This window comes from Nerophis ophidion, linkage group LG07 (assembly GCF_033978795.1).
Source record: "Nerophis ophidion isolate RoL-2023_Sa linkage group LG07, RoL_Noph_v1.0, whole genome shotgun sequence".
NCBI lineage: Eukaryota > Metazoa > Chordata > Actinopteri > Syngnathiformes > Syngnathidae > Nerophis > Nerophis ophidion.
In genome coordinates this window covers 49,812,990-49,838,358 of record NC_084617.1, presented here as the reverse complement: position 1 = coordinate 49,838,358, position 25,369 = coordinate 49,812,990, and the positions used below count along the sequence as shown (strand labels likewise).

At 43.2% G+C, this 25,369-nt stretch overlaps 1 protein-coding gene across 1 annotated transcript; it reads left to right on the top strand.

Moving 5' to 3' along the window:
• The first annotated feature begins 7,995 nt into the window (after positions 1-7,995).
• On the top strand, positions 7,996-18,442 carry LOC133556417 (arrestin domain-containing protein 3-like). The gene is made up of 6 exons (XM_061906328.1): positions 7,996-8,352; positions 8,432-8,492; positions 8,554-8,701; positions 12,895-12,991; positions 17,648-17,904; positions 18,008-18,442. Exons 1-6 carry the CDS (start codon positions 8,091-8,093, stop codon positions 18,212-18,214), a joined length of 1,032 nt encoding a protein of 343 aa, XP_061762312.1. The 5' UTR covers positions 7,996-8,090; the 3' UTR covers positions 18,215-18,442.
• Positions 18,443-25,369: the final 6,927 nt, after the last annotated feature.

The window sequence follows — 25,369 nt, the reverse complement described above, 5'->3', positions numbered from 1 at the left end:
GAGTGGTTACTGCCGTTAAGTACGACCGCCAACTTTAGCCTACAAGCACAGTGTTCTGTTGTTGGCCGTTGTAAAATGTTCTTTATCACATTGTTTACTTTCACCAACCATTAAAGATATGATTCATGTATGATGGCTCAGGTGTGATTGACTACAACAGTGTTACTGCTGCTAATGGTGAGGCAAGCAAGGTTTACTGTTAAAAGAAATGTGGCAATAGTCTACATTGAAACAAAGGGTAAGGATAATAAACTTCCAGGTCAGAGGTGACTATGACACGCGCATTTTTTTCGCGCATGTGTACTAGGTTGCGTTGCGCCGGCGAACACAGGGGGTCTTAAACTGTGGCATTGTTGTGTCTGGATAAGGTTAGGTGGGATAACCTTATCTGGCTTAGTGCAGAAGGGGCCTCAATCGGAGTTAACTCATCACTTAAGGGTACAACGCTTGAAACCAAATGTGTGAGTAATTGACAGGCGCTAAATTGTAGCGGAAACGGCGGGGTGTCCAATTGCCACCAATTGATTAACGTAGAATGCCTGGGATTGAGTGTGTGTAAAAATGCCACCGCATGGGGAGCATTATGTAAGAGGTATACACTAGCCAAGATTCGCTCGCCTCCTGACCCGAGGCGTGTGAATACCCTACCACAAGTGCGCTTCGAAATCTTGTATCGACGACTTCAACAGGCCGGCAAATGGAAGGTCAGCAAGCTCTGTTCCCTGTACCGCCATTGATACACGTCATATCATTTGTCTAGTGGTAAATGGAGCCCTTAAAAGTCAAAGACTCAAAGAACTACACTATACCTGCATGTAACGGGTCTATTTTGTTTTTCTCAGCATCGCAAGCAACACAGTAAAGTTTAACATTTTTATTAAATGGGGTTAAATCACCAAAAATCACCGCTGCTGCCCACTGCTCTCCTCACCTCCCAGGGGGTGAACAAGGGAATGGGTCAAATGCAGAGGACACATTTAACTACACCGAGTGTGTGTTTGACGATCACTGGTACTTTAACTTTTAACTTAAAGGCCTACTAAAATGAGATTTTCTTATTTAAACGGGGATAGCAGGTCCATTCTATGTGTCATACTTTTGCGATATTGCCATATTTTTGCTGAAAGGATTTAGTAGAGAACAGCCACGATAATGTTCGCAACTTTCGGTGTTAAGACAAAAGCCCTGCAAGTGTGGGTTCTTCTCACATATTCACATTGTTTATAATGGGAGCCTCCAACAAAAAGTGCTATTCGGACCAAAAAAACGACAATTTCCCCGTTAATTTGAGCGAGGATGAAAGATTTATGTTTGAGGATATTGATAGCGATGGACTAGAAAAAAAACAAAAAAAAACGCGATTGCATTGGGACTGATTCCGATGTTTTTAGACACATTTAGTAGGATAATTCTGGGAAATCCCTTATCTTTCTATTGTGTTGCTAGTGTTAGTGAGTTAAATAGTACCTGATAGTCGGTCGGAGGTGTACGTCCACGGGTGTCTTGACGCGCAGTGTCTCAGGGGAGTCGACGGCAGCTATGGACGGCACAAGCTCAGCTTTTCTTCGGTAAGAACTGACTTCTTAACCACAATTTTCTCACCGAAACCTGCTGGTTGACATTCCATCGTGTTTCAAGTTCACTTGACCGCCCTCTGATTCATAGTAAATTTTTACCTGCAGGAATTTCAACAAGGAATCACCGTGTGTTTGTGTGGCTAAAGGCTAAAGCTTCCCAGCTCCATCTTGCTACTTTGACTACTCCAATATTAATTGAACAAATTGCAAAAGATTCAGCAACACAGTTCTCCAAAATACTGTATAATTACGCCGTTAAAGCAGACGACATCTAGCTGTGTGTGTGCGTAGCGCTCATACTTTCTAAAAACCTGTGACGTTTTGCGTACACGTCATCATTACACAACGTTTTCAAGACGAAACTCCCGGAAAATTTAAAATTGCAATTTAGTAAACTAAAAGGCCGTATTGACATGTGTTGCAATGTTAATATTTCATCATTGATATATAAACTATCTGCGTGGTGGGTAGTAGTGGGTTTCAGTAGGTCCTTAAAAATTCACCATCATCATAATATACAGCATTGACTCAATGTAAGATGCAAAAAGTAAACACTGCCGACTAGCGGCCAAAATTAAAAACTGCGTAGGGAAGAAGTCAAATAAAAGGAAGACAACATCCACATTCACAGTCTTACATATACCTGAAAATTAAGTAAAAATCACATAAACTCCTTCTCTGTGACTCCTTGTACCGCTCTGCTTCCAACACACAGAAAACATACTTTTTACCAACAGGACAAAGGCATCGCACTGTGGTCACGTGACATGAAAGAGGAGCTTCGCACCAACACTGTCACTCAAACGCAACGCTTATAGATAAAATAGCGGTTGAAATTAAACAAAAACACTTGATATCATAAGGGTACATAACAATTAAACGATATACGGCAGGAATTACAAAAATAAACGGTTTGTTTTTTGTTAGAAAACGACACACAGCAGATACCAATTTGGACACAACTCACCTGGAAGTGAGGAGGAAGGGGAGGGGCTAAAGAAACTGGAAGAAACTACTGAAGCCGGACGGTATGCCATGACAGGCAGGAGTAAAATAAAAAAACAGTCAATAAACAAATATAAAGAACTCTTTTGAGATAAAATTCACACAAACACACCACTACAAAACTACTAATAAAGTGCATTTTTAACTATGTAACACGCACTTAATATATCTTAATAGGCGATACGTCAAAATCTTTGTTATTTTGTCCTCACACTGACTTACACAAGGTTGATGAATGATTAAAACGCTGGAAGCTAGCTTTATACATATATAAATAACTATTTTCAAGTAGTATATTATTGAAAATCCTGTAAAACTCTCTGTGTCTGACACGATCAATGAACATTCCAGTTGGCTCCGAAAAGAATTACGAGAATTTTGAAAACAAAAGGGGAGTAAATTCGACAATTTAGGAGGCCTTTGAAGTGCAACTGGAATTAAAGGCCTACTGAAACCCACTACTACCGACCACACAGTCTGATAGTTTATATATCAATGATGAAATATTAACATTGCAACACATGCCAATACGGCCTTTTTAGTTTATTAAATTGCAATTTTAAATTTCCCGCGAGCGGTATGATGACGCGTGCGTTTGACGTCTCGGGTTGTAGCGGACATTAATTTCCAGCCCGATCCAAGCTATAAGTAGTCTGCTTTAATCGCATAATCAAACAGTATTCTGGACATCTGTGTTGCTGAATCTTTTGCAATTTGTTCAATTAGTAATGGAGAAGTCAAAGTAGAAAGATGGAGGTGGGAAGCTATTAGCCTTTAGCCACACAAACACACGGTGTTTCCTTGTTTAAAATTCCCGAATGTGAAGCTTTACTATGGATCATAGCGGTCAAGCGAACATGGATCCCAACCACATGTCGACCGGCAGTTTTCGGTGAGAAAATTGTGGTCTTACCGGAGACACCAGCGGAGCTTCGTCCTGCTGCAGCGCGTAACTTAATTCCCTCAGAGACTCTGGCGTCTACACACCCGTGGCCACACCCCTCCAACTTTAGGTACTGTATATTCTCACTAAAACAATAGGCAGATGAGGGATTTTCCTGAATTATCCTAGGAAATGTGTCTAATAACATCTGAATCGCTCTCACTGCTATTGCCTTTTTTTTTCTAGTCCTTCACTCTAAATTTCCTCATCCACAAATCTTTCATCCTCGTTCAAATTAATGTGGAAATTGTCGCTTTCTCGGTCCGAATAGCTCTTGCTGCTGGAGGCTCACATTATAAACAATGTGAGGATGTGAGGAGCCCTCACACCGGTGACGTCACGCGCACATTGTGTGCTACTTTCGGTAAAGGCAAGGCTTTTTTATTTGCGACCAAAAGTTGCGAACTTTATTGTCGATGTTCTCTACTAAATCCTTTCAGCGAAAATATGGCAATATCGCGAAATGATCAAGTATGACACATAGAATGGACCTGCTATCCCTGTTTAAATAAGAAAATCTCATTTCAGTAGGCCTTTAAAGATGGTGGTTAGGCCCATTCCAGGTTGCACAGTTGACTAATAACAGCCTAAACACCTGTCAAATGGAGAAACTGGTGTCACAAATCTTATTGTACAATGGCGGAGGCGCCTACTTAGAGATCTCTAAAAGAAGTCCGAAAGCACCTTAGAGTAATTGCAAGTGACTAGGAAAAGGAAGTAATTATCTGAATGTGGATGTGAAGGGAAGAGATGGCGAATTAAACCAAAAGTGTGTCAGAACCTTGTGATGAAAGAGGGGGTACAATAAGCCTTTCCACCACTTGCGATGCAGTGGGACTACAGGACTGATCAACCTGAGGTCCATTGCACTCGTATTGATTTCTATCTTTGTTGTTAAACAAAACAATTGTTCAAACCACTTGAAGTTGAAAATCTTGGCCTGCCATATTCAGGTATTGGCAGGCCTTATGCCGGGATTTCACTGAATCTGAAAAGGCCGTGGGACGGCATCACCCCCCTCGCTCTGTTGCGGCTCCGTCATCGCACGTTACCACGTGAGGAGGGAAGCTGTAATTAAGCGAACTAAAAAAAGTTTATTTTGTCCTTCCAGAGGAGAAAACGCCAATAAACTCGGTTCTGCTTTGGTAAACCACTTTATTTTGTGCAGCAAACAACAATACAACAGCTACATAATCCCTGGTGAATTTGACACACAAATCCCTTTGTTGGTTCAAGCACCTGCCCTCTTGGAGCCCTCCTGTGGACTTCCAAAGCAATTGCACCAATAAAGAAATGCATTATTTCCAAGTGTGCAATATAGAGGGACCCGACTTATGAAGAAAAAAACTCTGGCTGTTGCACAAGTGTCTTTTAATGACAGCAATAGACACACTTTTTAAACAGATTCACATATTTTGGGCTAACCGAGGTGTCCAGCATGTGTCCTGGGGGAATGGCCCATTTTGGGGCCATATTTTCAGACATTATGACTTATTTATTTCTTTTTCTTTTTCTTTTTTCTTTAAATACTGCCCCGGAATGACTTGCAACAGTAGATACCCTATGAGTGACTTTGGCAGGGTCCAGGGAGAGCAAAGGTCCATCCAGCCATCCATGCATTTCCTAATGCTTATTCCTTTTGGGGTCGCGGGGGGCGCTGGTGCCTATCTCAGGTACAATCGGGCGGAAAAGTCGCCACCTCATCGCAGGGCCAACACAGATAGACAAACAACATTCACACTCACATTCACACACTAGGGCCAATTTAGTTTTGCCAATCAACCTACCCCCAGGTGCATGTCTTTGGAAGTGGGAGGAATCCGTAGTACCTGGGGGGAACCCACGCATTCACGGGGAGAACATGCAAACTCCACACAAAAAGATCCCGAGCCCGGGATTGAACCCAGGACTATTCAGGACCTTCGTATTGTGAGGCAGACGCGCTAACCCCTGTTCCACCGTGCTGCCTGGGCAAAGGTAAACAAATAAAATGTTCTTCATTCTTCTGGACTTACCAGGACCTCATCGTGCTGGCGCCCCAGTTGGACCAAAGTTTGATCGAGCGAGATACGGAACGAGCACAGAGGGCCCACAACATAGACGCCTGACCGGCATTCGTGGTGGCACAGACTTCCATAAACTCCACTCATGTCTCTAATGCACACCCAGCTAACCAAGCCGGCATGTATCGACCTATATCTCCCCCCCGTGCCGGCCGGAATGTAGGACCCTTTGCAGTTAGGCAGGTCACGCCTAGCAACGAAAGAACACGAGAGGAGATTTCCGCAGCGCCTCTGCTTCTACATGGTATCCTGAACTGTCCCGTGCAGCCAAAAGGGGAAGGCTCACGAACAAGGGGAATCCTAGAGATCTGCACCTCCGTTCCCCAAGCCAACAAGGACCCCGGCATTATTTTCCCTGTCCTGGAGCTGAAAGAGTCTGACCGTTGGGGCCTACCCGGATTCAGAGGTAGACGACAGCCTCATGGACCGGGAGTTTGCTCGCCAAGCTGGTATTGCTTTTCTTCCCCCGGACACCTCCCTACCGGCACAAGCGCTGGACGGACACCCCCTCAAGCCCATAACCCACCGCACGGAGCCCTTATCCCTGACCCTATCGAGCAACCACACCGAGACCCTCAGCCTCTGGGTTTTGGACGGCCCTATTGCCCCGTTAGTCTTCGGTCGCCCACGGCTACGGAAGCACGACCCCCATATTTCTTGGGCCACAGGAAAAATCTTGCCCTGGAGTACTCTGTGCCATGCTGACTGTCTTAGGTCTGCAGTTACCCTGCCTTGCAGTCCTAAGCCCGCTTCACCTCCCACGGATCTCTCCAATATTCCCCGTCTACCATGATCTGGCCACCGTATTCAACAAGGAATGTGCACTCTCCCTTCCTCCGCATAGACCATATGAGTGTGCCATTGCACTGGTTCCCAATGCTGTCCTTCCTACTAGCCAGCTACACAATCTTTCGCTACCCGAGAAACTGGCCATGCAGGAATACATTCCAAAATCCCTTGCTTCTGACATCATCATCCACTTAAAGTCCCTGGTGGCAGCGGGGGTTCTTTTTCGTGGGCAAGAAGGACGACTCGCTATGTCCATACATCAACTACCGTCAACTGCACAACACCACGGTGAAGAACAAATATCCCCCACCCCTCCTGAGCTCTTCCTTCGAGCCCCTCTCACCTGCGACTGTTTTTAATAAACTTGACCACCGAAATGCATACCACCTCGTATGAATCAGGGAGGGAGATGGATGGATGACTCTAAGTGACACAGATGCGTCATGCCATTTGTACGAACAAACGCACCGGCTGTCTACCAGGCATTAGTCAACGACGTTCTGCAGGACATGCTGGATCGATTTGTGGTAGTCTACCTGGATGCTATTCTTGTCTTTTCACCCAGATCCTCTTGGAGCATCAACAGCCTTCAACAGGTACTACAACACCTACTTGAGAACCGCCTTTTTGGGAGGGCTGAGAAGTGTGAGTTTCACTCTGCTTCGATGGGTTTCCTGGGCCACATCATTGAGAAAGGGCACATCAGAGCCGACCCAAAGAAGGTCGAGGCGGTGATGGAGTGGCCCCAACAAACCACTCGTCCGGAACTATCTTAGCTGCATTCGGGCAGTAGGCGGGGTACACCCTAGACAAGTCTCCACCTCACCGCAGCAGACTGAACCCATTTCTTTGTAAAAAGTTTCCCAAAATACACCTGAAAGACTCCCAGATCATAAGAAACACAACTATCCGGTGTGTTGAGATAAAGATTTAATTATTTGGCGTAAAAGCAAGGCTTTATGTTTGGAAGAAACCAGGCACCGCTCATCACCAGCCCAGTACCATCCCTACAGTGAAGCATGGTGGTGCTTTATTGTTGTGGGGAAGTTTTTCAGTTGCAGGAACTGGGATATTAGTCATGATAGAGGGAAAGATGAATGCAGCAATGTACCGAGACATCCTGGGTGAAAACCAACGCTTTTCATCCAACCTGATGGAGCTTGAGAGGTGCTGCAAAGAAGAATGGACAAAACTGCCTAAAGGTAGGTTGTTTCAAGCTTGTGGCATTATATTAAAAAATACTTGAGGCTGTAATTGCTGCCAAAGGTGCATCAACAAAGTATTGAGCAAATGCTGTAAATACTTACATACATGTAATTGTATTTAATTATTTTATTTTTAATACATTTGCAAAACTTAAACAAAAAAAATGTCATTATGGGGTACCGTGTGTAGAATTTCAAGGACAGATTTTAATTTATTCTGTTTTGAAATAAGGCTGCAACAGAACAAAATGGGGGAAAAGTGAAGCCCTGTGAATACTTTCCGGATAATCTTGTGTTTATTCTCCCTTAGCCACGGTATCAAGATTCAGACGGAAAAACCAGGTTTTACAAAGTGTGCATGCTCCTCCCCAAATTGTTATCATATTCACATATTGTGTATCGTGCATGTTCCCATCCAGTTCATAGTGTGTTTGTGAGTTCAACCAGCTGGTCATTACAGGAATTACAGGAAGCTTTTAAATCTCTATGTCTTCTTTCTTTTGGGAACATGACCATTGTGAATTTCTCCATTGAATATGATTCCATCAATAGCCGGAACATCTTCACAAATGGAGATACAATTAACGGACGGATTATTGTGGAGCTCTCTAAAGATACTACAATCCAGTCTCTCTCTTTTGTTGGAAAAGGAAGTGCAGTGGTTTGCTGGACTGAAGATGTAAATCACAGTCAATTTGTTTCACATATTGTATGTCACTACTGGTCTGGTGAAAAATATTATGATATCAAACAACATATCTTGAGAGATGGTAATGTAGCATCTTGTCATTTTTACCATTTTAAGACTTTGTTCCCAAAGCAATTTTGGCTAATCATTTCAACTTATAGGTAATGAAACATTTCCCAAAGGAAGACATGTGTTCCCTTTTACCTTCAAGGTCCCTGACAGGTATGTATTTTGTCTTTTGGATGTTGCAGATGGATCATGAACCTGCTTTTGTACGTTGCAGAAAAATGCCGTCTTCCTTCAAGTCAAGCACTAATAGAATTGTTCATGAGGTTAAGGCAGAGCTCAAACAGCCAATGAAACTGACAAAGGAGGCCAAAGCCCACTTTACATTTGTCTCCAAAGCCGACTTGGATATACACGGACTCATGGTGAGAAGCATGTGACAGACAAGATCGATTATTGGGTGCCGAAAGAAAACGTTAAGGCAATCTTTTGTAGCAGACATATTTCTCACATTGAACTCATTTCCATCACACTTAAGTTTAAACTAAATGTCGACCCTAAATATTATATCTAAATGTTAAATCTAAATGCACATCCAAATATTGAATCTAAACGTTATATCTAAACCAGGGGTGTCAAACTCAAATACAGAGTGGGCCAAATTTTTAAACTGAACAAAGCCGCGGGCCGAGGTTGAACAAATTAACCTTTTAATAGGGACCCAAACAAGTTTTGCATTGAATATTAAACAAGCAAGGCTTATGTAGCTTTATAGTTACATACAAAATCGAGTTTAAAATTATAATAATCAGTACAACATTTCAATGACATATAAAATAAAATGTCAATAAAAATTGGGGGAGCGGGGTTTGGTGGTAGCGGGGGTGTATATTGTAGCGTCCCGGAAGAGTTAGTGCTGCAAGGGGTTCTGGGTATTTCTTCTGTTGAATTTATGTTTGCTACGGTGCGGATGTTCTCCCGAAATGTGTTTGTCATTCTTGTTTGGTGTGGCTTCACAGTGTGGCACATATTTGTAAAAGTGTTAAAGTTGTTTATACGGCCACCCTCAGTGTGACCCTTATGGCTGTTGATCAAGTAAGCCCTGCATTCGCTTGTGTGTGTTAAAGCAGCATATATCATGCAACTGGACCGGAAAGAAAAAGCGGACGTGACGACTGGCTGTAGAGGACGCTAAAGGCAGTGCCTTCAAGGCACACCCCCAATATTGTTGTCCGGGTGGAAATCGGGATAAATTCGGAAGAATGGTTGCCCCGGGAGATTTTTGGGAGGGGCACTGAACTTTGGGAGTTTCCCGGGAAAATCGTGAGGGTTGGCAAGTATTAGTATCAACGGTGAATGCAGTGTTACAGAGGCATCGCCGCTGTATAATACTGGCGGGCCAGCTCTAATCTTAATTTGATATTACCTCAAGGGCCAAATTTGGCCCGCGGGCCAGAGTTTGACACCCTTGATCTAAACATAAATCTTAAACATGCATGTAAATGTTAAATCTGTACCGAAATGTTAAATCCAAATATCAAATCTATATCCATCCATTTTATACTGCTTGACTGCTTATCCCTCTCGGGGTCGCAGGGGTGGCTGGAGCCTATCCCAGCTTCATTCAGGCGGAAGGCGGGTTACACCCTGAACAACTCGACACCTCACAGGGCCAACACAGATAGACAGACAACATTCACACTCACATTCTCACACTAGGGCCAATTTCGTGTTGCCAATCAACCTATCGCCAGGTGCATGTCTTTGGAGCTGGGAGGAAGCCGGAGTACCCGGAGGGAACCCACGCATTCACAGGGAGGACATGCAAACTCCACACAGAAAGATCCAGAGCCTGGGGATCGAACCCAGGACCTGCTTGTTGTGAAGCACCAGCTCTAACACCTGTATGACCGTGCTGCCTATAAATCTTGAATCAAAATATAAATGTTGAATCGAAATGTAAATGTTAAATCTAAATATAAACTTAAATGGTAAATATAAATTTGAATCTTCAATCTAAACCCACTCCTTAGATATAAATCTTAAATCTAAATGTGAGAGTGAAGTATTTAATCAAAAACTAAATGTTATATTACAATCCAAATCTTAAATCTAAATGTAAGTGCTGAATTTTAAATCTAAACCTAAATGTTGAATCAAAGCTGGCGACTTGTCCAGGGTGTACACCGCCTTCCGCCCGAATCCAGCTGAGATAGGCTCCAGCGACCCTAAAAAAAGTCCTAAAAGGGACAAGCGGTAGAAATTGGATGGATGGATGGATATCAAATCTAAATATAATGTAACGACTTTGTGGCATCGTGATGCGGGTGTGTTCTCTCTGGATGCAGTTTGGGCTCGGACACAGCGTAAGGCAAGAAATAATGATTTGTTTAACTAAAGAACAGACTATAAACAGAAACACTTGCACAAGGCACAAAAGGCAAAACAAACAGAACTAGCATGGGAGCTACAAAAAACCAAGGGCGCTAGCATGAGAGCTAGAGAGAAAACAAATACTTAGCATGGAAGCTACCTCATTACGAAACGCAACACAGGAGTTACTGTTGCGAAACACAAACAGCGTGTAACAAACTACCAAGCAAGAAGGAGAGAAACAAGGAGGCAGGCTTAAATCAGGGCAGCAATCAGTAACCACAGGTGCGCGTCGAAACAAGAGCAGGTGGAACAAATCAGAAACTATGGTAACAAAACCGAAAAGGAAGTGCAACCAGGAACCGAAAGAGTCCAAGACAAACAGAAAACACAAAATGACTCAAAAACCAAAATCAAAATGTGATCCGGGCAGCGGATCACAACATATAAATGTTTATTCCAAATCTTAAATCCAAACGTAAAATCTAAATGTTAAATCAATACCTAAATGTCAAATTTCATCCAAGTACCTCGGGTGTGGGTGGACAATAAGCTGGACTGGACTGTTAACACGGACCACCAGTACAAGAAAGGACAGAGCAGGCTGTACTTCCTCAGGAGGCAGCGCTCCTTCAACATCATCTGTAAAAATCTATTGTGGATGTACTACCAGACTGTGGTTGCCAGTGTTCTGTACCACATCGTGGTGCGCTGAGGGGGCAGTCAAATCTAAGAAGGACAGCTTCAGACTGGAGAAACTGATCAGGCGGGCCAGTTCTACGATTGGAATAAAACTGGACTCATGGTGATGGTGCCAGAGAAGAGGACTCACAAAAAACTAGTGAACATCCTGGATGATGCCAGTCACCCTCTGCATACCGTTATCAGTAGCCAGAGGAGCCTGTTTAGTGCGAGACTGCTTCATCCCAAGTGCAGGACTAAAAGACTAGGTGTGAATGTTGTCTGTCTATCCGTGTTGGCCCCGCGATGAGGTGGCAACTTGTCCAGGGTGTACCCGAATGGAGCTTGGATAGGCTCGCCACCGCAAGAGGGAAAAGCGTTGGAAAATGAATTGGTTTAGATATAACATTTACATTTAAGATTTATATTATATTTAAGGTGCAGCGTGGCTCGGTTGCTTGAGTGTTCTAGGTTTGATCCCCGCTTCCGCCATGCTAGTCACTGCCCTTGTGTCCTTGGGCAAGATACTATACCCAGCTGCTCCCAGTGCCACCCACACTGGCTTAAAATGTAACTGAGATCATGGGTTTTCACTGTGTAAAGCACTTTGAGTCACTAGAGAAAATCGCTATAAAATTATGATTAGCTTCCCTTCACTTTACAAATTATATTTAGATTTAATATTTAGGTTTAGGATTTAGATTTAGATGTAATATTTAGGGGCTTCACGGTGGCAGAGGGGTTAGTGTGTCTGCCTCACAATACGAGGGTCCTGCAGTCCTGAGTTCAATCCCAGGCTCAGGATCTTTCTGTGTGGAGTTTGCATGTTCTCCCCGTGAATGTGTGAGTTCCCTCCGGGTACTCCGGCTTCCTCCCACTTCCAAAGACATGCACCTGGGGATAGGTTGATTGGCAACACTAAATTGGCCCTAGTGTGTGAATGTGAGTGTGACTGTTGTCTGTCTATCTGTGTTGGCCCTGCGATGAGGTGGCGACTTGTCCAGGGTGTACCCCGCCTTCCGCCCGATTGAAGCTGAGATAGGCGCCAGCGCCCCCCGCGACCCCAAAAGGGAATAAGCGGTAGAAAATGAATGGATGGATGTAATATTTAGATTCTTATTTAGGATATAGGTTCTGATATAATTTTTAGATGTAGATTTCAGATTAGGATTTAGATTTGGATTTCAGATTTGAATTTGAATTTAGATTTAACATTTAGATATAATATTTAGATTTCAGATTTGGATTTAGACTTAGATTTCAGATTTGGATTTAGATTTATCATTTAGATTTAACATTTATATATAATATTTAGATTTCCGATTTGGATTTAGCATTTAGATTTAACATTTAGATATAATTTTAAGAGTAAACATTTAATTTAAATTTAAATGTGAGAAGAGTGACCTAAATGTGAGAATGTGAGTTTAATCTGAGAAATATAGAGTAGATGCTAGAAAAGTGTGACCAAACTCTAAAATTTGGCACCCCCATAACAGGTGGTGGTTTCTTAAAAAAAAGTAATGTATGTCGTTCTCGCATCAATATGTTTTTTTTTTTCTAGGAACCTCAACATAATTTCACTGATAGAAGTCTCAGTACTTGTGGCGTTGGTAGAATTTCAATGGATGTTTACACGAGCCAAGTGGGATACCAGCAAGGTAAAGCTATTTTCGAACCTCACATGGGTTTTGTTTTGTACTTTATAAAAAGGTTGGTTATGCCGTAAAAAAAACTGTAACAGTTGCGAAATTGTTGTTTGTTTTTTGGTGGGGAGAGGTTTAGACCAAATTACTGTAAATTGATTTGTTTTTAAATAAAAAATTTAAAAAAAGATTGTAAATGATGCTACTGTTGGTAACTGAGCAGCCAGTTTTACAGTTTTAGTGTTGCTTTTACAGTGCATTACTGTACTGTAAATCAGGGCTCTCAAACTTGCGGGCCATTTGTAGCCCGCTGGCCCATAATCTGTGGCCCTCTACTTAACTATGTAGTTTTGTGGAAATTTTTAAGCATATTTTAAAATGTTTGGTCCAAAAATAAGCATTTTAAATAATAAACATAGCTAACTAAACTAAACCTTTGTTTACGTTCAAGACCTCCAACTTGCAGTTATCATATCCTCCCACGGTGGCGTAGCATGTTTTGTGTGATGATCAGCTGCCCGGATCTTGTTTTCTTTATGTTTAGGATTCACATAGTTCTATTTTTCAGCACCCTTGGGTTTGTGTTACTTGGTTGCCATGGGTGCTGATTATTTTCACCTGCCTCTGATTAGTGGTCGGGACACTCACCTGCTCCGGGGCACTAATCAGAGAGCTAATTATACTTGCCTCTCACCACACTTGGTCAGGCTGTTTTGTTTGCTTCACACAACAAGTTACGTTTCAATACATTTGCTTCTGGTTCCTTTGCTCGTTTATCTTTCGCTAACCTTTAGCTTTGCTTCCCGTTCTATCAGCACGTTTTTCCTGCTTAGAATTCTTGCCTGATTGATGAAAATAAATAATCTTCTCACCTGCACGGTTCTTTCGAATGTTCATCTGCATCTTGGTAAACGACCTGTGCAAAACTATGCGACCCATCCGTAACATTTAGCTATTCCTTGTCCTCCAATGGTGATACTACGTATTTTATTTGCTGCCATTGAGGCGAGGATTGCTGACTTAGAAATGATTTTGCACTATGGAAGGCTAGCTCACTAGGAAGGATGCAACATTACATTTAGAACCTGTTCCTGGAAGAAAACCAAGACTTGCCATCAAATCTGAGGTACACTATATTGCCAAAAGTAATTGGCCACCTGCCTTGACTCACATATGAACTTGAAATGCCATCCCATTCCTTACCCATAAGGTTCAATATGATCTTGGTCCCCATTTGGCAGCTATTACAGCTTGAACTCTTCTGGGAAGGCTGTCCACAAGGTTGCAGAGTGTGTTTATAGGAATTTTCGACCATTCTTCCAAAAGCGCATTGCTGAGGTAACACACTGATGTTGGTCCAGAAACCTGGCTCTGAGTCTCCGTTCTAATTCATCCCAAAGGTGTTTTATCGGGTTCAGGTCAGGACTCTGTGCAGGCCAGTCAAGTTCATCCACACCAGACTATGTCATCCATGTTTTTATGGACCTTGCTTTGTGCACTCATGCACAATCAAGTTGGAAGAGGAAGGGGCCTGCTCCAAACTGTTCCCACAAGGTTGGGAGCATAGAATTGTCCAAAATGTTTTGGTATTCTGGAACATTCTAAATTCCTTTCACTGGAACTAAGGGGCCAAGCCCAACTCCTGGAAAACAACCCCACACCATAATTCCTCCTCTTCCAAATTACACACTCCTACCACTCCATGGCTGAGTTGCTGTTGTTCCCAAACTCTTCAGTTTGGTTATAATAAAGCAGACAGTTGACCTTGGAATATTTAGGAGCGAGGAAATTTCACGACTGAATTTCTTAATGACAGTTCCACGCTGGAAACCACTGAGCTCCTGAGTGCGCCCCATTCTTCCACAAATGTTTGTAGAAACAGTCTCCATGCCTAAGTGCTTGATTTTATACACCTGTGGCCGGCCAAGTGATTAGGACATCTGATTCTCATCATTTGGATGGGTGGCCAAATACTTTTGGCAATATAGTGTAGCTTGAGCTTGAGCTTGAGAGGCGCTGCTAAGAGAAATGGCAGACACTGCCCAAGGATAGGTGTGCCAAGTGTGTGGCCTCCGATTCAAAAAGGCTGTAATTTCTGCCAAAGGTGCATCAACAAAGTATTGAGCAAAGGCTCTAAATACTTGAATGTGTGTAAACTTTTTTATTTTTAAATAAAACATTTTAAACATAAAACTTTTCACATTATCATTAGTATATAGAATTTTTGAGGACAAAAAATATTGTATTTTATTTTGGCTGTAACATAACAAAATGTGGAAAAAGTCAAGCGCTGTGAATACTTTTCGGATGCACTGCAGTATATTTTCTTGAAGTCACTGGGAGAACATGCAAACTCGGCACAGAAAGATCCTGAGCCCGGGGATCGAACCCAGGACCTAAATATTGTGAGGCACCAGCGCTAACCCCTGTACGACCATGCGGCCCCTAAATCTAAATCTTGAATCTAAATATTGATGTAAAGAATTTAGCTATATATAATTTTGAATACTAACTGTTAAATCTAAACCTAATTGTTGATTCTAAAATTAAATGTTGAATTCCGAATGTAATTTTTTATTCTAAATCTAAATGTTAAATCCAATCCTAAATGTTAATATAAATCTTCAATCTAAATCTAAATCTTAGATATAAATCTTCAATCTAAATGTGAGCGGGAATTATTTAATCTAAAACTAAATGTTCAATTGAAATCAAAATCTTGTATCTAATTCTGAAATGTAAATGTGAACGCTGAAAGTTCCAGGAAAAAAGTACACTAACTAAGTTTCCGTCTGATACTGTCACACGTTACAACATTATTGTGAGGACTTTGAAACCTCAACACCGCAATATCTGCAATACTATTTCATCTAAAAAAAAAATCCCGATATAACGATAGTACTAAAAGCTCTGTCGTTGGCCAGATTTACATAATTGATATCTTTTATCGTCTATATCAGGGGTGTCAAACTGGTTTTCATTGAGGGCCACATTGCAGTTTTGGTCGGCCTCTTGTAACATTCATAAAAGAAACATACATGTATAACGAATAGCCACATGATATTGATTAGTAAATGTATATTTTACCTACACTGCAAGAAAAAAAAAATGTTGCGGTCCCAAAAAGTGGCAGAATTTTACTATTAAATGTACAGTAAAATAGTCACGCTATTTTACTTTAAAATGATGGTGATTGAGCGAGCTGACAGGTTTTCTTTTTGAAATATGCTTGCTGTTTTTCCAGTGTATTACTGTAAATGTAAACATGGTACAGTGAAAGATTTGATGGATAACTTGCTTTGAAATCATAAGGCTAAGTAGATATTTATGTATTTTTTTACCCCCCAAAATGTTTTGTATGTATGATATATATAATATCCGTTGCATTATTAGCTAGCTAACGTTTAAAAGATATACCACTCCATGTGTCAGGCCGTGACATGGATTGGTTTTGCTCCTTCGACGCAGAGGGAATATCGGACGAGCCAGGCGTGAGTTCAGGTACACGGTTATTTATTTATACACTATAATACACAATAAGGCAAAACAAAGGGCGCGCTCGGGGGCGGATAATAATCTATACTAAAACTTCAAACAAAAACAGCCCAATGGCATAACTATCTACAAATAAACAAAATATACTATCAAAGATACACAATAAACCAAAAACTAGCACTGAGGCAAAAAACATACAAAAATCTTACGTGGCGTGGTCAAAATAATTAGCAGCGTGGCAGGGCATGAAGGTTGGCAAGGCGAGATACACAGGCAGTAAGCAAATCGGTAGTAGTATGCAGGCAAGCAGAATGCAAAGTTCCCAGGACGAGGACAGAAGTGTGAAGTGAAGTGAATTTTATTTATATAGCGCTTTTCTCAAGTGACTCAAAGCGCTTTACATAGTGACACCCAATATCTAAGTTCCATTTAAACCAGTGTGGGTGGCACTGGGAGCAGGTGGGTGAAGTGTCTTGCCCAAGGACACAACGGAAGTAACTAGGATGGCACAAGCGGGAATCGAACCTGCAACCCTCAAGTTGCTGACATGGCCACTCTACCAACCGAGCTATGCCGCAGAAACAGAATGGTATAAATAGCAGCTATGATGATTAGAACCAGGTGTGGGACTGAGGGCAGGGTGTGACTTAGAGACCAGGTGGCTACTAATGGGTTACTATGGAAACAAAAATAAAACCAGGAAGTGCAAAACGTGAGACTAGAGTCCAAAACACAAAACAAAACATGACCAAACATGGCAAAAAACAAAACATAATCATACAGGCGTGACAGCATGCAATACATGTCTTTTTTTTCTGTCAAAATAGAAAAAGAAAGAAAAAGAAAATACTTTATTGATGTATGTTATTTCCAAGCTTTCACGGGCCTTGAGTTTGACACCTGTGGTCTATATCGTGCAACCCTGATGGACGCCCATACACCTGCCGTAGCCTGTCTGTTCTTTAATAATGCATTCCTCCCGATTTACCCCACCAGATCAGTGCCGTGCAAAGGAACTAAGTAAAATGATCATGTTTTTGCTCGTTTGTTTAAGTAGTCCCATTGTTCAAGTAATTTCGTGTTCAGGGACAAGCGGATGGATGGGTGCATGGATTCATGGATGGATGAATGGATGGATGGATGGATGGATCCACCAACAGTACTTTCCCTTTGCAGGTGAAGATCTCCAAGTCCAAGTTGAAATTCACAACCAATCCTCTCGTACCTTGAAGCCTAAATTCGTATTGTACGAAAAGCAGAGTTTCTCTGCTCAAGGTCACAGGAGACTTTACAAAAATGAGATTCTTAAGGAGAAAGGGGACCTCGTTGAGGCGCATAGTAACAAGACTGTGATGAATATAATCACCATCCCCAGAGAGCTGCCGACCTCTATTTTGAATAGCGCCATCATCAAGCTGGAATACAGGCTGAAGGTAATCTGTGATCTACCATATCGATATGAATACTGTCAAGTCTGAAGAGACCATTTTAAAACTATTATGTAGTTATGCTAGCAATTAAGTAGTGTTTTTACAGATCGTCCTGGGAATCAAATTTGGAATCAATCCAAAGATCAAACTTCCAATCGTTGTCCTACCTGCCCTTGAGGTTTCTGACGGAGAACAACCACCAGGTCCTGCAGCTGCCTTCCAACCAACCACCCTGGAGCCAAACACAGGGCAGCTACCCAACCACTGCACTTCCCTCCACCATATGAATGACACACGGTGTATCCCTCCTTAAATAATGCTGATTAATATGGAAATGTTCTAGAAATCTCCTTCCACTAGTGATGTGCGATGAGCTTCAAGGCAGATTAGGCACCTTTTTAAAAAAATTTAATTCCATATGGTCTAATCAATGCTTATACAAGCTGCTTATTAGTAGGATAACAAGAGAATAATTCACTTTCATAAAAATGTAATCAAATACGTTGATTTACTTTATAAAATTAAAAACAATTTCTGGTCTCACCTTTTATTTGTATGTGAAGTACTGTTCATGCACCAATTCCAAGACATGTTATTTGATTATAAAAGTCTGATCAGAGCAGAATGTTAAAATATCTTTATAGTATTTTGTTTGTAAGTTTTTTTTTTGTTTTTTTTACAAAATATTCTGGCTTCTTCTGTGAAGCGCCTGCTAACTCAATGACAAAGCAGGACCTTTTTTTGGCAGGATTATTTCCATGTTTAACGCGTACTTCCTGTCCTGCACTCTGATTTCTAGACCATGGCGGAGGGGGGGCTAAAGGTTGTGTCACTGCTGTTTTCAAATAATGTGGTCCTGATAGCATCTTCGGTGGTGACCTTCAGCTCTCACTGGATCGGTTCGCAGCCAAGTGTTCTTGAGGATCAGTATCTTCAAATCTGAGGCCAAGGTTCTCAGAAGGAAACCGATGGTTTGTACAGTCCAGGTAGTGAACGAGACTCTGTCCCAGGTGGAGGACTTTAAATATCTCGGGGTTTTGTTCATGAGTTCATTGCGCCTGCGCTAACAAAATAAGGGTCCGAAAGCAAGCGCAAACAAGCTAGCAAGCTACGGAGTTTGCCGGCAATGTATTTCTTGTAAAGTCTAAAGTGTATAAAAACGAATATGGAAGCTGGACAGATAAGATGCCAAAAACCAACGACTTTCATGTGGTATTGGACAGAAAACTGCAAGTCATCAGAATCAGGTAATACACCAACTTATATTCTTGTCTTCATGAAAGATAGGAATCTCTGAGATGCCACCTTATCGTGGTAGAGGAGTTTGCGTGTCCCAATGATCCTAGGAGCTATGTTGTCCGGGGGCTTTATGGCCCCTGGTAGGGTCTCCCAAGGCAAACAGGTTCTAGGTGAGGGATCAGACAAAGAGCAGCTCGAAGACCTCTATGAAGAAGATAAAACATGGACCCAGATTTCCCCTCGCCCGGACGCGGGTCACCGGGGCCCCCCTCTGGAGCCAGGCCCGGAGGTGGGGCACGATGGCGAGCGCCTGGTGGCCGGGCCTGTTCACATGGGGCCCGGCCGGGCACAACCCGAAGAGGCAACGTGGGTCAACCCTCCAATGGGCTCACCATCCATAGCAGGGGCCATAGATGTCGGGTGTAATGTGAGCTGGGCGGCAGCCGGAGGCAGGGCACTTGGCGGTCCGATCCTCGGCTACAGAAGCTAGCTCTTGGGACGTGGAACGTCACCTCACTGGGGGTGAAAGAGCCTGAGCTAGTGCGCGAAGTGGAGAAGTTCCGGCTGGATATAGTCAGACTCACTTCGACGCACAGCAAGGACTCTGGAACAACTTCTCTCGAGAGGGACTGGACCCTCTTCCACTCTGACAGTGAGAGACGACGGGCTGGGGTGGCAATTCTGGTTGCCCCCCGGCTTAAAGCCTGCACGTTGGAGTTCAACCCAGTGGACGAAAGGGTAGCCTCCCTCCGCCTTATTGTGGGGGGACGGGTCCTGACTGTTGTTTGTGCTTACGCATCAAACGGCAGTTCAGAGTACCCACCCTTTTTGGGTACACTCGATGGAGCACTGGAAAGTGCTCCCCCGGGTGATTCCCTTGTCCTACTGGGGGACTTCAACGCTCATGTTGGCAACGACAGTGAAACCTGGAGAGGCGTGATTGGGAAGAATGGCCGCCCGGATCTGAACCAGAGTGGTGTTTTGTTATTGGACTTTTGTGCTCGTCACAATTTGTCCATTACAAACACCATGTTCAAACATAAGGGTGTCCATATGTGCACTTGGCACTAGGACACCCTAGGCCGCAGTTCCATGATCGACTTTGTAGTTGTGTCATCGGATTTGCGGCCTTATGTTTTGGACACTCGAGTGAAGAGAGGGGCGGAGCTTTCTACCGATCACCACCTGGTGGTGAGTTGGCTGCGATGGTGGGGGAGGATGCCGGACCGACCTGGCAGGCCCAAACGCAATGTGAGGGTCTGCTGGGAACGTCTGGCAGAGTCTCCTGTCAGAGAAAGTTTCAATTCCCACCTCCGGAAGAACTTCGAACATGTCACGAGGGAGGTGCTGGACATTGAGTCCGAGTAGACCATGTTTCGCACCTCTATTGTCGAAGCGGCTGATCGGAGCTGTGGCCGCAAGGTAGTTGGTGCCTGTCGGGGCGGCAATCCTAAAACCCCTTGGTGGACACCAGCGGTGAGGGATGCCGTCAAGCTGAAGAAGGAGTCCTATCGGGTCCTTTTGGCTCATAGGACTCCGGAGGCAGTGGACAGGTACCGACAGGCCAAGCGGTGTGCAGCTTCAGCGGTCGCGGAGGCAAAAACTCGGACATGGGAGGAGTTCGGGGAAGCCATTGAAAACGACTTCCGGACGGCTTCGAAGCGATTCTGGACCACCGTCCGCCGCCTCAGGAAGGGGTAGCAGTGCACTATCAACACCGTGTATGGTGCGGATGGTGTTCTGCTGATCTCAACTGCGGATCTTGTGGATAGGTGGAAGGAATACTTCAAAGACCTCCTCAATCCCACCAACGCGTTTTCCCATGAGGAATCAGTGCCTGGGGAATCTGTGGTGGACTCTCCTATTTCTGGGGCTGAGGTCGCTGAGGTAGTTAAAAAGCTCCTCGGTGGCAAGGCCCCAGGGGTGGACGAGACCCGCCCGGAGTTCCTTAAGGCTCTGGATGCTGTGGGGCTGTCTTGGTTGACAAGACTCTGCAGCATCGCATGGACATCGGGGGCGGTACCTCTTGATTGGCAGACCGGGGAGGTGGTTCCTCTCTTTAAGAAGGGGGACCAAAGGGTGTGTTCCAACTATCGTGGGATCACACTCCTCAGCCTTCCCGGTAAGGTTTATTCAGGTGTACTGGAGAGGAGGCTACGCCGGATAGTCGAACCTCGGATTCAGGAGGAACAGTGTGGTTTTCGTCCTGGTCGTGGAACTGTGGACCAGCTCTATACTCTCGGCAGGGTTCTTGAGGGTGCATGGGAGTTTGCCCAACCAGTCTACATGTGCTTTGTGGACTTGGAGAAGGCATTCGACCGTGTCCCTCGGGAAGTCCTGTGGGGAGTGCTCAGAGAGTATGGTGTATCGGACTGTGTTATTGTGGCGGTCCGCTCCCTGTACGATCAGTGCCAGAGCTTGGTCCGCATTGCCGGCAGTAAGTCGAACACATTTCCAGTGAGGGTTGGACTCCGCCAAGGCTGTCCTTTGTCACCGATTCTGTTCATAACTTTTATGGACAGAATTTCTAGGCGCAGTCAAGGCGTTGAGGGGTTACGGTTTGGTGACCGCAGGATTAGGTCTCTGCTTTTTGCAGATGATGTGGTCCTGATGGCTTCATCTGACTGGGATCTTCAGCTCTCACTGGATCGGTTTGCAGCCGAGTGTGAAGCGACCGGAATTAGAATCAGCACCTCCAAGTCCGAGTCCATGGTTCTCGCCAGGAAAAGGGTGGAGTGCCATCTCCGGGTTGGGGAGGAGACCCTGCCACAAGTGGAGGAGTTCAAGTACCTAGGAGTTTTGTTCACGAGTGGGGGAAGAATGGATCGTGAGATCGACAGGCGGATCGGTGCGGCGTCTTCAGTAATGCGGACATTGTACCGATCCGTTGTGGTGAAGAAGGAGCTGAGCCGTAAGGCAAAGCTCTCAATTTACCGGTCGATCTACGTTCCCATCCTCACCTATGGTCATGAGCTTTGGGTCATGACCGAAAGGATAAGATCACGGGTACAAGCGGCCGAAATGAGTTTCCTCCGCCGTGTGGCGGGGCTCTCCCTTAGAGATAGGGTGAGAAGCTGTGCCATCCGGGAGGAACTCAAAGTAAAGCCGCTGATCCTCCACATCAAGAGGAGCCAGATGAGGTGGTTCGGGCATCTGGTCAGGATGCCACCCGAACGCCTCCCTAGGGAGGTGTTTAGGGCACGTCCAACCGGTAGGAGGCCACGGGGAAGACCCAGGACACGTTGGGAAGACTATGTCTCTCGGCTGGCCTGGGAACGCCTCTGGATCCCCCGGGAAGAGCTAGACGAAGTGGCTGGGGAAAGGGAAGTCTGGGTTTCCCTGCTTAGGCTGTTGCCCCCGCGACCCGACCTCGGATAAGCGGAAGAAGATGGAAGATGGATGGATGGATGTTAAACATGCATGCATGTTCATTGAAACACCTTTAACATGTCAACAAAAACGGCAAAATAAATAAATATAAATTATATACTGTATATATATATATATATATATATATATATATATACATATATATATATATATATGATATGATATGATATGTGTGTGTATATATGATATGTTTGTGTATGTATATGTATATATGGGGTAGTTCACCTCGACTTGGTCATTTATTAAGTAATTGATAAACGTTGAAAAACTTATTGGGGTGTTACCATTTAGTGGTCAATTGTACGGAATATGTACTGTACTGTGCAATTTACTAATACAAGTTTCAATCAATCAATCAATCAATCAATCAATGCCTACTGAGGCTATGGTGCTGTTAAGTTATTGTGGCTCAATGTGCCTTAATTTTTTATTTTATTTTAATGTACTATTATTTAATATATACTATTGCTTTAGTTGCTTAAGAGATATTCCTAGCTCTGAATTTGCTCATTGCTATTTTTATGTTTTTGTGCATTATTTGTTGCCGTAATCAGGTTCCTCACCAGTTACTCAGTACTTGAGTAGTTTTTTCACAACTTACTTTTTACTTTTACTCAAGTAAATATTTGAGTGACTACTCCTTACTTTTACTTGAGTAATAAATCTCTAAATAACAGTACTCTTATTTGAGTACAATTTCTGGCTACTCTACCCACCTCTGATTTATTCATTAAAAACAGCCAAAAGCAGACACGATATACATTTGTGTCAAAATACGAGACCTGGACTATCGTAGTGTTGAGCGACCTCCTTGCTCTGACCCTCACTTTACCCCCAGGGAGAAACATATATCCAGCCATTGCAGACAGCTTCATGGCCGGAGCTTTTTTCAATGTTTGAAAGTAAAGCCTGACATCTTCTAATTTAGTTTTTTAAACCGCAATAAGTTATGTATGTTCTATTAATATGTTGCCAGAAAATGGAAGTACTATAAACATGTGCATTAATGAACCAATATTAATTATTGTGCACATTTGCATGTTTTTTTGAAAATGTTCACTTCTATCAATGATTATTGTCGTCTTGTGTTTAACTTTTCTGGGTTTTTTTTGCCGTGCAGAATAATCAAGGAGGACTTGGACAACAACAGAGCACAAATAAATGACACAAACACGTTCATACCAATTTGGATGATCATTTAAAAACGAAGTATTTTTATAACCTAGTAAATTAATAAACAGTACTGAAACTGTAGTTGTTGTGATTCATTTCCTCTGCCTTCATGGTTAAATAATTATGTGACAATAATAATAATATACTATTCCAATATTTACTGTTAGTGGCTATAATGCAAGCAATGTGACACTATTAGAAAATGACATCAATTGTGAATCGAATATTAATGAAGTAACTATGTTATGATAACTAAGGGGAGATGACGGCAGACTGACACCAGGTGGAAGTAATGTTCAATAATTTATTATATTATAATAATAATAATGATAATAATAATAAACAATATTAAACTAATAAGATAACCCAAGGAGATGGAGTGTGTCAAACCCAAGTGCATATGTGTGTTACTATGTGTGTAAATTAACTGAAGTGTGTGTTACCAAGTGTTGTAGAGAGCGAATGAACAAGGCAGTCCGAGGGGCAGGCAGATGAACATCCAGGGCAGGAGAAGAGAGGCTAGATTTGTGTTCAGGCGAGGGTCGGGAATCGAGGAAGGCAGTCCAAAAACACAGGGGGGAACAAAAGACGCTCTCTAAGGGGGAAGACTCTGCGGGAGAGCAACACGGACATCAGAATCACGGAGGGAAACACAACGGTGAGCAAACATCAGGCTTACGGTACAGAGAGGTAACTACGTTCCCGCGCCGATCCTTTGGTCCACTGGACCTTTATCCAGCCCGCCCTCATCAATTTCAGGTGAGCAGAGTGGCGATTGGGTGCAGGCTTGTCGCTGCATGGGTGTGCTGTGCTCAGCGTGAGCGGGGGCGTGTCCGAGCGAGCAGCCAGAGGAGGAACTGTGACTATCAGATGCAGGAGGAAAGGGGGTTCTAATCCGCGCCGGGACAAACTGCTAAATAAGAGACTGTGGTAGGGATAGACGGTGAGGACTCTTTCTGGGACATCTTCTGGATTGTCTGCATGTATTTAAAGGTACATGTCCCACTCCGACAAGTATTCACAAGCATAACAATCTTTCATTAACCAATAATTAGGAATAACAGCTTTAGAACGCCTGTCAACACTTCCTCTGGAATAAAGTAAAGGACCAAGAAAACACAAAAAAACTATTCAACATTATTCTCTTAAATTCGTCATTAGGAAACTTTGGGAAACTGAGCAGCAGATATGTGACGTAAATGTAAGGGCTGGGACAACTGACGTAACCAGGAATTGTCCCGTTGGCTAGACTGTCCCAATTAATATCACCCCAGCCGCTGCTGGAGGACTCTCGCCAGGACCCACACTTTGTCGAGTCCATGGGCTGCGTTCTTGGAAGGATGCAGCCCTCGAAATTGAGACGCAGTTTTTGTCTTCCAGCTGACCTGGGAACACCTCGGAATCCCGACCCGACTTCAGATACGCGGAAGAAGATGGATTGATAAGATAGATGGATTGATAAGATAGATGGATATATTTGTTCATGCTTTTTAAGGAAAATTTATTCCATGCTCTTTTTGTAAAAATTAAAACAAAACATGTTTTTTATCGTGAGAAAAACACAAAATATGCAATATTTATATAAATGGCTTCAAAGTGAAATACTTAAGATAAGGTAATTACATATTTTAATATATAAATAACACTTTTTTGATGTATTAATATT

Bases quoted from the DNA above. Each gene is read 5' to 3' on its own strand.
- LOC133556417 (XM_061906328.1), top strand. From the start codon at position 8,091: ATGACCATTGTGAATTTCTCCATTGAATATGATTCCATCAATAGCCGG. The intron at 8,702-12,894 runs GTGAGAAGCATG...TTTTTTTTCTAG, and splicing joins TGGATATACACGGACTCATG to GAACCTCAACATAATTTCAC. The intron at 12,992-17,647 runs GTAAAGCTATTT...TTCCCTTTGCAG, and splicing joins CCAAGTGGGATACCAGCAAG to GTGAAGATCTCCAAGTCCAA.